The sequence below is a fragment of the Clarias gariepinus genome, chromosome 13, assembly GCF_024256425.1.
Source record: "Clarias gariepinus isolate MV-2021 ecotype Netherlands chromosome 13, CGAR_prim_01v2, whole genome shotgun sequence".
In the NCBI taxonomy this organism is placed as follows: domain Eukaryota; kingdom Metazoa; phylum Chordata; class Actinopteri; order Siluriformes; family Clariidae; genus Clarias; species Clarias gariepinus.
Window position 1 is genome coordinate 30,916,438 of NC_071112.1, and position 14,511 is coordinate 30,930,948.

General features: G+C 40.1%; 1 protein-coding gene across 4 annotated transcripts in view; it reads right to left on the reverse strand.

The window, feature by feature from the left end:
- The window catches only part of samd4a (sterile alpha motif domain containing 4A), a 44,882-nt gene extending 31,041 nt beyond the window's left edge, over window positions 1-13,841 (reverse strand). For all 4 annotated transcript variants that reach the window (XM_053510361.1, XM_053510360.1, XM_053510359.1 and 1 more), the window contains exons 1-2: window positions 13,479-13,841; window positions 9,635-10,134 (exon numbers count right to left, since the gene is read on the reverse strand). In XM_053510361.1, coding sequence (XP_053366336.1) covers window positions 9,635-9,830 — 196 coding nt within the window. In that variant the 5' untranslated portion in view covers window positions 9,831-10,134; window positions 13,479-13,841. The remainder of the gene's footprint in view (window positions 1-9,634; window positions 10,135-13,478) is intronic.
- Between the last annotated feature and the right edge of the window lie 670 nt (window positions 13,842-14,511).

The window sequence follows — 14,511 nt, forward strand, 5'->3', positions numbered from 1 at the left end:
GACAGGAAACTCTTCCAGCTTGCCCAGCCCCCTCTTCTCTCCCAGATGTCAGACGCAGGTCGAGACGTGACCAAGAGAAAATGAAGAGCTCTTTCTTTCTTTCTCTCTCTCTCTTTCTCTCTCGTACAAAAAACACACTGTGCCTTACCAAAGCAGGACTTTCTCTATATCAAAAATAACTCCAGGCCCAAATTTCATATACAAAGGTAACCAGAGTGCCCTCGAGTCATTCTTTTCACTCTTGAACTGCTGATTTTTGCTTATAATAAGAACTGATTCAGCAGCTGCTCATCTACTTCAGCATGTTTTCAAAGGTTAAAAGAGTGCACACCTAACCCTAACCCTAACCCTAACCTGCTCATTTCTATCTCTTTAACCTCATTCATATTCACTCAGGTTTATTAGCTCGTGTATACTCAAGTGAGAAAGAATCCAGTCGTAGCTAATAGCTGAAAGGTTCAGGCATTTATGTGTAAAGTTAAATGTGTAAAGAAGCTCATGTACAGTAGATGTGCATTTTTACCTGATTAATCATTAACTAAGCAGCTAGACTAGTGAACACAAAGCAATCCAACAAGCTGTCGAGCCTAACCATAACTGTGTATCTTTCACCTTAGCCTTAGTTTTATTCATTTAAATTTCACCTTGCTGATAATCGTCTTCCACCCGCTAAAGCTTTTCTTTTTATCTCTCGCCTGCGGGCAGCTAAAAGGTGAAGCAACAGGCATCTTGCTAACTAAGCACTTCTGGATGCAAAACCAACATGACCTATCAGTCAAGCAGACTACAGACCTATAACTATGCACAATTCATTCAAAACATGGAAGCAAAGCTTTGGTGTTCAAGGATTTATTTATACTGGAAAGGAGTTTTCCTATTTTTGAAATGATCGAATGTATTCATGCAAAGTCTGCAAACCTCTCTCCGAGTCTTCATCATCTGGAGGATAACAAAGCAAACAATCAACCTCGTTCACCTTTTCTTATGCTCACGTCTACTCATTTTTTACATGCGGGTTCCTAATCACGGCAAGATGACATACGGAGTCTTAAACCTCAGCCGAAAAAGGAGGTCAAATCTACAGGGTGTGTGACGCTGTGTAATCACCTGGATCTGGTGGTGTGCAGTTTGGGCTAGAAAGGAAACAGATGAGGTCCAAACCCGTTTCTGCATGACATTACTACCGTGTATAAGGCATGAAGATGTGTACGAAGACATGGTCTGTCAAACTTTGGTGGGAAAAAAACGTCTCAAGTTTTCAGAACCCTGACCTCAAAGCCGCTCTTCTCCTCTTGGATGAACTGGAACGTCAGCAATCGGTATCTGACCTGCTAATGCAGCTTATTAAAAATGAAGTGTGGATACAGGATTCGTTATACAAGCCGGATCATTTTGTGTCAGCATTTCCAGTAACTAGGTGTGGCACTGAATGCCTAGAAGTCTGGCTCGTGGTGCTTTATAAAAATCCACAACTCTCAAGTCGCAAGATCAGCTATTGATGATATTACATAACACTCACTGCTGAACTGCTTTTTAACAGCACACACTTTTTTGTTACTCCATAATATCCTTTTATCAGTTAAGACTTTTCATAGGAGAAGTTATATGGATTCATATGCACAGGTGGCGTTCAGGTCAAACCAGGACTTTTGATTGTGCAGAATAGCAGGACACAGTTCTGAGAGTGAAAACTCCCTTTATTTCTCTATATAATCCACTAATGCACTTATCCCAGTGTTTCATTAGTGCTTGGATACCATTAGAGTAGAAGGTTTTCTCAGTACGCCGGAGCCATGACCGGACTGCTTGTCTGAATCACATCTGAAACGCCGGCCTCCCAGGAACTCCTTTAATGGCTTTCCCAAACATGTGTAAATGGCTTGGAGCGAGGTCAGGACTGACACAGATACTGTATTAGGTTGCTAGCTTAAAGTTTTTAGTTGTTATTAGACGTTAAACGCGACACTAACCTTAGCTCTCATTCCTGTAAATTCAATTCAATTCAATTCAATTTTATTTGTATAGCGCTTTTAGCAATTTTCATTGCCGCAAAGCAGCTTTACACAGTCAAAAGAATTATTTAAATGTCTTGCTGTATTGACTTTTGCACTATGGCGTGGGCATCTTACTGCGTTCACACATTTTTTTGAGAATGTAGTGGGAACGTGGCTCAGTCTGACAGAAGTGTAACTCCTAACCAGTAATGTTGTCATGGTTTGCCAATAACATCATGATACTGTATAAAGACTTATTGTTTTGCTCTTATATAATAAAGACATTGGGTCAAAACATGCTCTCGGTCCCGTTCTGTCCCTAAGTCCATATTAGTGTCTGAAACAAAGTATTTTGTGCCAGGAAAAGAAACAGTTTGCTTCTGTGTGGCTGTGATGAAACAGCACACCACCCCTCAACACGAAGCACAATTTCTTCCCAGACAGCACAGAATTTCTGTTAGAAGGAACCAAAAGGGTGGACAGCCATGACAGAGCAAGTGCTTGGGTGTTGGCCTGGAAAAACACTTTATAAAGCCAGGGTATGGAGAAATAGGGGATTTAGCTTCCAATACATCTAGACTCCTGGTATGAACACGCTTACTGTTTATTACTGTTTATATCCAGACACTGCTTCTGTTGTAACGGTCATCACCTGGAAAATCGGCATCATTCGAAATGAAGCGCAACAAGGCTGAATTCTCGAATCTGATTGATCGGACCGTGCCGAATAACACGTACTGTAACAATGAAGAAATGCAACAATAAAATAACGTTTAAGGACGAAACAAGTGTAATCATGGATATGGTGAAGTTTTCTGTAAAGAGATGCTTATGTACTGTTTACTCGGTTATCTCCAGTGTTAGCGCTATGGAACAGCTGGTATGTTTTCCACCATGTTAAAGTCTTCGAAACTTTCTGGTCTTTTAGTAAGTGGTTAGCACTGTTGCCTTGGGAGATCAAACCAAGCCTCTGGTCTGTGCATGCATTCTGGGTTTTCTCTGGGTACTCATGGGTTTATTATTGTGACCAATGTTTGTCCATAGTGTGTAATTGGAGGTGTGAGTGGGTACAGGTACCCAATCCAGAGTGTACCCTGCCTTGCAGTGTATAGGCTGCAGGCTCATGTGACCATACACAGTGTAATATATATGAATAATTAATGGTTCCTTGGTAACATAAAAATAACTAATCGACTTTAAGGAAGGAAAAGGGGATGACCTAATAAGGGTTAAAAGTATGCTGGGTCAGTAATAGAAAGTTTAAAACAACACCTAGCAGTGGTCATATTTTAGACTTTTGTTTTTAAATGTACAAAAAATATCCTGAAGCCGTAGACCATAAGGCCTGATTTTTAACTTTTGCTATGGTTTAAATGTGCACTACATTCTCCAAATTCTAAATCCAAAGATACAAAAGAGTCTAGATTACTGCGTCATGTCTCTCCGTACCTACCTACTGTACAAGAGTTCCGGTATTCCTGGTGACCTAAAGCGCCTACAGCGCGTTATAGGCATCAATAATGACGTGGGCAATGGGTCACTCTGTGGACAGACGAAACCCAAAGTCTAAAAAAGCAGCGTGTCAGTAATGACCTTCTCTGCTGCTGAGACTGAGCGTGTCTCGTCTGACTGCTACAACAGGAAATGGATGCTGAGAGTGGAGGGCAAGAGCTGAGCACTACTACTGTGTGTGGCATGACATCGATCTCCCAGGAAGGCCACCATGGTGGAAAATCAACTCTACTCTACAGCAACATTACGTGGGCACTGCCTTCACAATTCTACATACACTCTCACACACAGCTCCCGTGTCACATCCTTTCTACAAACCAAAGATCTGCACCCTGCATAAGGGATTTATATTCTTAATTATGGAAGTAGAAAGTAGAAGCAATGGTGTCAAAATATAAACTGTTAAAAGCAATGGTGTCAAAATATAATATAAACTTATTAATTAAAAAAGGATTATTTCCATATTTGGGCAAAAAAGCCTTAGTGTAAGACAAGAGTTTCCAGAGGGTTTTTTTTTCCCTTACGCATAAGTTACAAACAGCATACTATTTATTGAGCACGTACACACTTAGCTCAAAGTCACCATCGGTGTGTTTTGGGATGCTATGACTAACATCAAGTACGTTGCATCACTTCGGGTCGAGGAACAAGGCTGCTTTTTCACAGACTAGAATAAGTAGGTCATTGTGGATTCCTTTCATTAGTACAGTTCCTTCCAAATAGTTGCTCTTTTCCACTCGCACTTCCAGCTGAAAGTCACCCAGCTGTAAGCGCCTCTCTACGGATCTTTCGAACACTTTAGTGCGATTAGGTGAAAAGAAAAGAACTGTAGTAGTAATTAAATCTGTTGATCAAATGCTTATTAACGTGGCACGGTGCATATTTCAACGTAATTTGCGTCAAGAATGGAAGAAAAATTGCAAAATCTAATGAGTGTTATTTTGTATGGATGAAACAAAACTGGGACGTTTAAATAAAAAGAAAAGAAAAGAAAAAAAGAAATACTATGTTAAAGTTTTCTAAAACGTAACAAACCATTTCAGGGCAAATTTAATACCTGATTGAAAATATTAAGCAATATCACACGGGAGGAGGTGCTGTACTGCTGGATATAGCACAGCTGTAATGTGGTCGTATGCACCACAGCCGTGCTATATCCAGCAATATAGCACAACCTCGAATATAATATTGAAACGGAAAGCTAGTGCGCTACATAGGGTGTACGATCCTTTGTTTAACAAACCAAGTAGTGCCCTTGATCAGGGGTTAGAGAGAAATTAAGAAGCTTTGTGTTAGAAGCTTGCTAGCTTTGTAGCTGTAAATAAAATACCATGGATTTGATTCAGAATGACTTAGAAACATTTGTATAGTCTCGACCAAGTGCCTAGTGGGTACCTTTTATTCCTAGTAAAAAAATAAATAAATACAGTTCAAATTCATCATTTAGTCTAAGGTAGGAAAAAATACAATTTTTTATTGACTTAAAATATACTAGCCAGTGTGTACTAGGGTTTAAAAAGACTTCTTTAGAAGTTGAAGTATCAACTCAAGCTTTTTACTTAAGTAAAAGTGTAAAAGTACTGGTTTCAAAACTACGTAAAGTATAAAAGTAAAAGTAACGTGAGGGGTAAAAACGGCATTAAGGATAAAAGCTTAGGCTGTGCCACGTGCCTATATACTGCACTAACTCCTCATAAAAAAAAGAAAAATGTGTTGTTGTTGTATTTTTTAACGGCCATAGTGATTTGGGATACTGTATATGGCAGATGAAAAAGAATGCATTTTAGTACAATGTAAATACATTAAAGAACCATATATGTGTACTACTGAGCATTAACATGTTTCATGGAGAAGAAGATATGATAACTAGTTGCCTATAAGTATTTTAATGGTGCAAAAAGTCAAACTTTAAAGGCGTGTCATCAGTAACCTTTATTGGAATGTAAATGTACATCTAAGCTTAGCTGCAGGAATCTGTGAGAGCAACATACAGGAAAATTAGTGCACCCAGGGCAGGCTTAGTAACAATTACCCTTGTATGGTTGTCTACAATAAACATTAGTGCTATCAGAATGAATGATTAATCCAAGTGATTAATCAATTTTTTTATATATATCTAGATTACAACCTTATCAACCGAAAATGCTATTTTATTCAAACGTCGTTGCTGGAGTGTGTGGCGTGACGTCATGTGCAGGTGCGATGGATCGCGTACCAACCAATAGGGTGTCGGAATGGTATGTTTATACTTCTCATCCAACCACAATCAAATTCATTTATCCGGATGTTTTTTTGTTTGTTTGTTTTTTGAATGACAAGCTGAAAAAATATAGGAATATTGAGGCTATTTTTAAAATGTAAGGAGTAGAAATTACAGATAATTGCGTGAAAATGTAAGGAGTAGAAGTAAAAAGTCGGCTGAAAAATAATTACTCCAGTAAAGTATAGATACCTATAATTTCTACCCAAGTAAGGTAACGAAGTATTTGTACTTGCAATTGTTCAGCAAGACAAGCAAAGATTTTTAATAAATTTTGACTTAAAAAACGAGCAAGTCTTGGTTTACGAGTACCGGGTATCATGTATCACGCATGCGCTTCTTGTTTTGACGCAGAGCGTCATGTGATCACAACTGAGCCAATGTTTTTTTTTTCTTGTGCTGCGAAATTGTGGGTAACCGTCTCCCCTGCTGGGTCTTAGTGCCCATCTCTTACTGGTATTATCAACATTTGTGCACTGTGCGTGTACTGTTTACAATAACACTGTAACCAGATGTGTGCATGTAAAACAAATTTTATTTTGTGTTTGTAAGCGCGTGTGTAAGGCGCCGGTGTACTGTTTCTTATAACACACGTGTGCATGCGTGTAAAGCAAAAGAAAGTCTTATTAGAGAGCTAAAAGATCCATTTTCTCCTTCTCTTTGTCATTCTGTGTGCGCACGCGTAACTTGACACTGTGCCCCTTCACACACACACTCTCGCACACCCTTGCACCTCTCTCTGCTCTACACTGAAACACTGCTCTGTAGCTATTCTTTTCAAAGGTAAAGTGCAGGTTCATTTGTTTGTTTGTTTTACTTAACAGCTGTGATTCCGTAAGTATGCTCTCACGCGTGTGTCATTAGCGATGTTCCTTTCTAATTTTTCTGACGAAACAGTCTTTCCGTTAATGTGTGTGTATTTGTGTGAAATTCAAATAAGAAAGGAGAAAGTTTTACTGTGTAAGATGAGAAGAAGGAGGCTGATTCCTCCTCTTACTTCACACACACACACACGCACAGAGCGCCTGCGCGCATAAGTGGAAACACTTAGATTTATTTTGACTGTTTTTAAGGTAAAGTGCAGGTTCATTTGTTTTATTTTTACTTTATATTTTTTGATTAATTATTTTTATGTATTTATTTTTTTGGGCTGTGTAATGAAAAATTTGAATTTCCATTATTTCTTATGGAAATTTTTGCTTTGGTTTACGAGTGTTTTGGAATATGAGCCCGCTTCCTGAACGAATTATGCTCGTAATCCAAGGATCCACTATATTTGCTAATAGCTAGTTACTCACAATTACCAAGAGCCTTGATTTTAAATAAATTAAATAAGTAAATAAATAGAACTGAATGTATTATGTAGCTGTCTAAAGCTAAAATGATGCTACATGACAAGCACTAGCATTTCCCAATTACTGCACGTGTAATGTCTGACAGCTAGTAGTATGTTAGACGGACACTACCACGACAGCTAGTAGTATGTTAGACGGACACTACCACTCAGTCGAGAGGGCCAAAGACTATTTAGTGTTTACTCCGAACCATGTGACGCCAGCCGACCGCATCTTTTCGACCTGATTTCCCTATCATCCGGTAAAGTGCTCGCCCTATCATCCGCAGATCGCGAATTCGATTCCCGGGTGATGCTGTAACCTCTGGCAGCCGGAGGTCTAGAGAGAGCTGATTGGCCGAGCTCTCTCAGAGGGAAGGGGTGAGAAGTACTTCATGCTCCTACATTAATCACGGCTCTACAGCTAATCAGGGGCGTCTGTGAGCTCACGCAAGCGGAAGGACCGGACAGCGCTGTCCTCTGTGTGTGTTACTCCGCCCCCAGTGGTGATGAGCAGTTCGAAAAGATGCGGTCGGCTGGCGCCACGTGGTTCGGAGTAAACACTTGATAGTCTTCGGCCCTCCCGACTGAGTGGTAGTAGTATCCTTAATGTGGGAGCCCCCTAGTGACGGGGAGGAATTGGACATGGCTAAAAGAAATAATATAATAATATAATAAAAAAAGAAATAATATAAAAAAATAACATTTGTTTTGCATGTTTTTGTGTTAAATTTATTTATTTTAAAAGATACAATTTTTTAGTTTTAGGATACGCTGTAGGAACACATTTTAGGAATTGGACTCAAAGTGAGCAACTTGAGTCCAAAAGTTAAGTCAATATTTATTCAGGGAACATGTGTACATTGAGAACTGGGTTACGCACCTGCGTAATTTGATTTGTGTGGGCTCACATTTATAAGTTATTTAAATTATCTTTGTGCAATTCACACTCACTAGTTTGGATATAAGATTTTTAGCGAGCAGAAGCATATGAGATTTGAGCAGCATTTAAACTACGCCTTTAAACGAAGCAGATGAGCGTATTTAGAAATGAAATTGTGTTTTTCTTACTTTGCTGAAAAAATGCAACGGAGTGTAACATTGTTTGTGAATTATGTATCACCGTGAACCAAACAAGCTTTAAACTAAACATTTAATAGGCATCTGTTAGATCAGTTATCACATTTATCACAATGAAAAGGTGGTTTACTTTAACAATGAGCTCTTGCTCCAGCATTTCCTATTATTTTTCTTCACTTACTAACAGATCCAGCAAAACATATTCACTGAAATGTCATAGTGAAACTAGAGGCTGCAAATCGCTGGGGCATAAAAAAAAAACTGCACACAAAAGCGTCACACTTCGCACTCAAGTGAGTCAGCGGAAGCTGGCATGAGTTCATGCTGACACAGGTAAGACTGACCAACCAGGCCCAGAAAGGTCGAAGCCCGTCGCATAAAGTGGGCATGAATGTTCAGGATAACATGCGACAGACTCAGGAGGTTAGAAATACATACATGCATGCAAATGAAGTGATTTGCAAACTCTCCAAAGCTGACCCTCATCGCAGGGAGGCCGGACGTATGCAAAACGCAGCTGTAGACATACACGCCCGTGTAGTCAAACCATCAACTGCCAAATTCGTCACACAGCAGCCTCATGGCGCTCGGAACAACAAACTGTAGTCTGAGCACATTCACAAGCTCTATACAGACACACACCTGCTCATGGGTTTATCAGTTTTATAACTATGAAAGTGATGAAATAATGTCGTTTAGGGACGTGTGGTGTTTTGGTGCACACCCTGTCTTGTTTTGTTCCTCTCATATGTGCTGATATTAAAACGTGATGCCTTTCAAGCATTAACTGTATCATGCACCATTCAGTAATAAACTGAAGTGCTTTAGTCCTCATGAATATTATAGAATAAGGAGTCATTTATGAGAAAACACTTTCACTTATCACTTCTCATGTTCACATACACACGTGTGTGTTTCATATACAGTATAGTTACAGTATATAAACACAACACGATGATAGAAAGCCAAAGATATCCTTTTAGCTGATAACGTTTCTAATCTGTTCATCAGTAAACCAGTCACCACTATACCTTTCATAAACAGATGATTTGGTTACCAAGGCTTTTGTTTCCATGGTCACAATCTCTTTTCTAGCTACTGTACTCTAGACACTAAAGACAGATAGACAAAGACAAACTATTGTGTTGGTTTAGTTGAAACTTTTCTTTTGGTATTTGGAGGAAATACAGTATAAAGCCAGTAAAACATTACAATCTGAAAAACACATACAGTTTGATGAACCTTATCACTATGCCTATGATGAGACCATGCAATATGATGATGCATTGCTTAACTCTCATGTCTTCTTTATTGAGCCATTGATGGACAACCTGCCCTAACTGGGAATCCAAAGAAAGTTAGATAATTTCATACTAATCTCTGTGCACTTGCTTTTCATAGCAGCAATCTAAAGATTATGGAAAGATCAGACTCGCACAGGCACGCCGTACTCACCTGGGTTGTTGGCTTCCACTTCAAGAACATGCAGCTCCGTGCACTCGGATAACGAATGCTCCAGACAGAGCTGCAGGAACCGAGCCTGGGTCCGACTCACACGCTTCAAGAGTGACAGCAGAGCCACGGTCTGCTCGCACTCGTTCCAGCCCTTAAACCAGCTGGCCAAGACGCCCACCTGGTCACGAAACATCATGGTCTGGTGGGATGCACGCGACGACACTGACGTGGGTTCAATGAAAGAGATGGACGTATTCGGTGTTGTAGGAATTGCTTCGCAACACAGATTCTGGAAAAGCTCAGATTGATCTGGTGAAGGCTTGGGGTCGAGTGTGGTTAATGAAGACTCGAGGGCTGTCCTGTCATTCTTGGTTATGTTATGATGCGAGATGTTGTTGCCTTCAAGGTTTCGGTAATGAGTGATAACCCAAGAACGACACTCCGTGATGGCTGTCCGGCGTTAATGTAGATTTACTGCTGCTGGCATTTTTCACCAGGATCTGAAAAGAGGAAATGGAACAAGGTTAGAGCCTATGGTTGGATGGACTGATAGAAGGATTATTGGATGAAAGGATGGATACTGCTGATCGACTTATCCTCAAATGTCAATCCAGTTCTTTAATTTAAACTTTAATTCACAGCATGCATATTAAGACTGCTTACAAACCAAATCTGATTGCTTAAATTTAATTAATTAATTTTCCATAACAGCAGCTTTTATAGTCATCTGACCTGTCAGGCAATTCAATATGTGGATATTAATGCACTCTATCTTGTGTTGTTTTTCATATTAACAACTTACTGTATACAGATACTACACTAATAATCTGCTCTAAAGACCATTTTGCAAAAAATAACAGTGTGTAATAATTAATTACATGGTTGGGTTTTCGATTAGATGTTTACTTATGATGTGTCACAAGAGTCAGAGGTAACTTTCGCCAAGATTAGACAGTTTTAAAGGCAGAGGGTTGCGGTTACTCCAGGAACATGACAAACTGCATTTTTGTCTTATTAACCTTAAGAGGGGGGAAAATATGGGCAGCACCAAAGCAAGGACTGTTTACAGGTGTTATAAGTGATAACAGGAACTAACTTGTTTTGTGGGGCGTAACTATAAACAGATAAAAAAAAAGCGTAACTATAAATGTATATATAATGGCAGTACAAAGCATTTCTCCGCTAAAAAAAAACATAAAAAAATTAGAGGACAGTTATTGCTTCAGCCTAGTCCACAGAGTAACAGTTGTAACAGCAGAGGTCTTCAGGATGGAGGAGTTCGTCGTTTGCAGTTTCTCAGGAACATGACAAGCTACATTTTTGTCTTAGTAACATTAAGGAGTGGAAAAAATAAGTGGTGGAAACAAAGACTTGTTGTCGTTTTTTTTTTATAATTTAAAAAATGTTAGGATAAAGGAACTAACACACTTTGGGATGTTAATCCCCTGACGTGATGCGTCACGTCACTTTACTGTTGATTATCTTACTAGAATTGCACATCTCCCTCATGGTGTTTTATTTCTACTGGTATTTTATTGGTGACGCGCATGTGAATGTTAACCATGTTTTTAAAATGGGAATAAATACTATGGTAACCACTGTGTCTGTTTGTATGGAGTTTGCATGTTCTTCCTGTGCTTCATGGGTTTCCTCTGCATACTTCAGTTTCTTCCCACAGTCCAATCAAACTTGGATCCTGGAGGTGCCAAGCAACTGTGCTAACCAGTAAGCCACCATGTCGCCAATTCCAGGAAAATAATCAACAATATACTGTAGAGATGTAATACTTCACGTCAGGTCATTAACATCCCAAAGTGTTTTATTCCATCCATCCATCCATCCATCTAGGAACCTCTGTAGTCCAACTAGGGACCGTGGAGGCCAGTGGTGACCAGTGTATTTATTTCAAACATATATGACCGTGGTAGCATTCACACACTCATTCACACATTACAGGCATTTTGGAAACACTAATTAGCCTAATCTGCAGGTTTTTGGACTGTGGAGGAAACCCGGGGAACTCGGAGGGAACACACCAAGCACGGGGAGCACATGCAAACTCCAATCAAATGAAAGGAATCAAATGCAGGACGTGGAGGTGCAAGGTGACAGTGCTAACCGTGCCATTGAAGTGTTTAATTACTTTTACACTTACATTTTTTGTTGTTGTTATTATTATTATTATTATTATTATTAAAAGACGAACAAAATGAGACTGCATGTTCTTCAGTGTGCTTGGTGGGTTTCCTCCAGGTACTCTGATTTCCTTTCACAGTTCCAAAGAAATGCTGATTAAGCTAATTGGCATTTCCAAACTGCATGTGTGTGTGTGTGTGTGTGTGTGTGTGTGTGTGCCCTGCAATGGATTGGCACCCTGCCTCGAGTGTACTTCACCAGTCTACTGGGATAGTCTCCCAGCCACAGCGATGCTGTATACAGGATAAAGCAGTATAGACAATAAATGAGTGCTTTTGGATACAATGTCATTGCAGGTTTTGCCACTACTTTTGTCCATATAGTGTAGGCTAATTGGTGTTTCCAAGTTGCCAGTAGTGTGTGAATGTTGACCGGACGTCCTACCACGGAATAAAAATACAACCTTCATCACGGCCCCGTGTTGGACTTCAGAGGTTCCTAGATGGCTGGACGGACAGCTATTATGTTGTGCTAAAATTATTGTTTAACACTATTCCAAAAACAACAAAGAGCTTCAAAGAACAGTTATGCAGAATGAAACATCAAAGGCAGCCAGGTCTGATGTGTCTGACGATGTTTCGATATCATGTGTTGAATATTGTGATACTGTAAGTATAAACGATTATCGTGATATCCGTAACTAATTAACACACACCCCATACACACACACACACACATGCGCGCGCGCAGGCACAGATTCCTCGCCGTGTTAGGGGCTGTCAGCGTGTCTAACCCGGGTCTGAAAGCAGAGCGGGTTGAAGATCTCCAGCCAGACAGACCATCCACATCTAATCCTATCATAACACGGGCCGGTTATCGTGCGCTCGGGTTCCAGGCGACATTATTAGCGCTGATAAAAATAACCAGGGCTTCAGTTGTTCAGGGAGCAGCTTTACAGCAAGCACGCGCACGCGCGCACGCACGCGCACAGACCAGCGAGTTTAAAAACACAACACGATACATTATTCTTTCATCTTTTCCGCTTTGGTGTCTCTTTAAAAATATCGAGTATGTGCGGTGTAATCTTTTCCTCTAACAACCCGACTACTCCGGGTTAGGTTAGGTTAGGTTAGCACACACAGACACACACACACACACACACATACATACACAAGTCCTTCTACTACGCCTTGAATAAAACTGCGCCGCGAAACATCGTAACGTTCTGTGCACATCTGTAACATCCGCTCTGCAATTTTGTTTCAGCTGGAGAAAAGAAAGAAGGAGAGAAAGATAAGAAAAAGAAAAGGAGGGGAAAAAAGGCTTACCCGGTTATTTCCTGTACACAAGGCGTTTAGGACTCAGTAAAGCTGCTGACTCTTCTGACTCTCAGGACAAATATGTCTATAATTTCCCATATACAAGCTATTTTCACTCACTCACTCACTCACTCATCTTCTATACCGCTTTATCCTGTATTCAGGGTCGCGGGAGCTATTTTCATTCAGCCTTAAAATAAACCGCCTATGGACGCCAGACAGAGAGACATTTGGATAATATGTTGTTTTAAAGGAGAGAGAAAGAGAGAGGGATGTAGGAGAAGTAGATAAAAGTCTATAATTTATTAAATATCATTGTATAGCTGTAGAACACTAATACCACTACTACTACTAATAATAATAATAATAATAATAATATGAATAATTACCCAGATTGACGTCCAGTACGCATTTCCCCAAAGTGCTTCCAGTATTCAGAGTTGAACTCATTCAGGCTTACTCCAGGGTTTGGCCATGTTGACCAAGTTTTCCCAGTCCAGCCAACACACACTCAACATTGCTAGATTTTCTGCTCACACTCCTGACCAGAAGACCAGCATTGCTTTTTTTTTCTACCCTTCCCTTCCCTCTTCTTTCCTTTCCTTTGCTTTTCCTCCCTAAAATCCAGAAAGGAGTCCTAACATTTCTTATATTCCCCCCTCCTTAACAATCCCAGTGGAGAGGTTCAAGCTTGCTTTTGCGTTCCTGCTGCCCCCAGTCCAGAGCAAAGACTCAGCATTGCTTGGGTTCTCTCTCTCTCTCTCTCTCTCCCTCCCTCCCTCCACTCCAGTCCAGTCCAGAGGAGAGACTCAGCATTGCTTTTGCTTCCCACATGCGAATCATTAACAGGGAGCATTACGTCAGGGGCTTGGCAGCACACGCAAGCACAAAAATAGAGAATGCAGTTACAGGAACAGATCATACTGAGACCACTGACCTGGGATTAGTCCCCCCCCCCCTTTTTCTTTTTTTTTTTAAAGCCATAAAAAAGTCTTTGGGTTATAACAGAGCGTAACAGTTGAAGTGTGTGAAAAGAACAAAGTGAAGGGGTTGAAGTTTAGGACTTGGAGCTACACCATATCCCTGTGTGCTTGTCTATAAATAGAACACTGCACACAATTTATTTCTTCAACCCAAGAAAATCTTCTACATCAACATCAACGCGTACAAAAGGACAGCATTATATTTAGGATCCCCTTTACACCCCCATTGCGTTCTTCATTGTATAAGCTATAATGTAGTGACAAATTCCTTCCAGTAGGAGGCATACATGTCCACTAAGGGGAAAAAAATCCCTGGTTTTAATTTTAAGTTCATTACAGCACACTTTCCCTGGGTTAAGTAGTAAAGTCGAGATATTATTGGTATCCTGGCCATATAAATATATAAATGTTCAAAAGTTCAGGACATATCTGTACATAT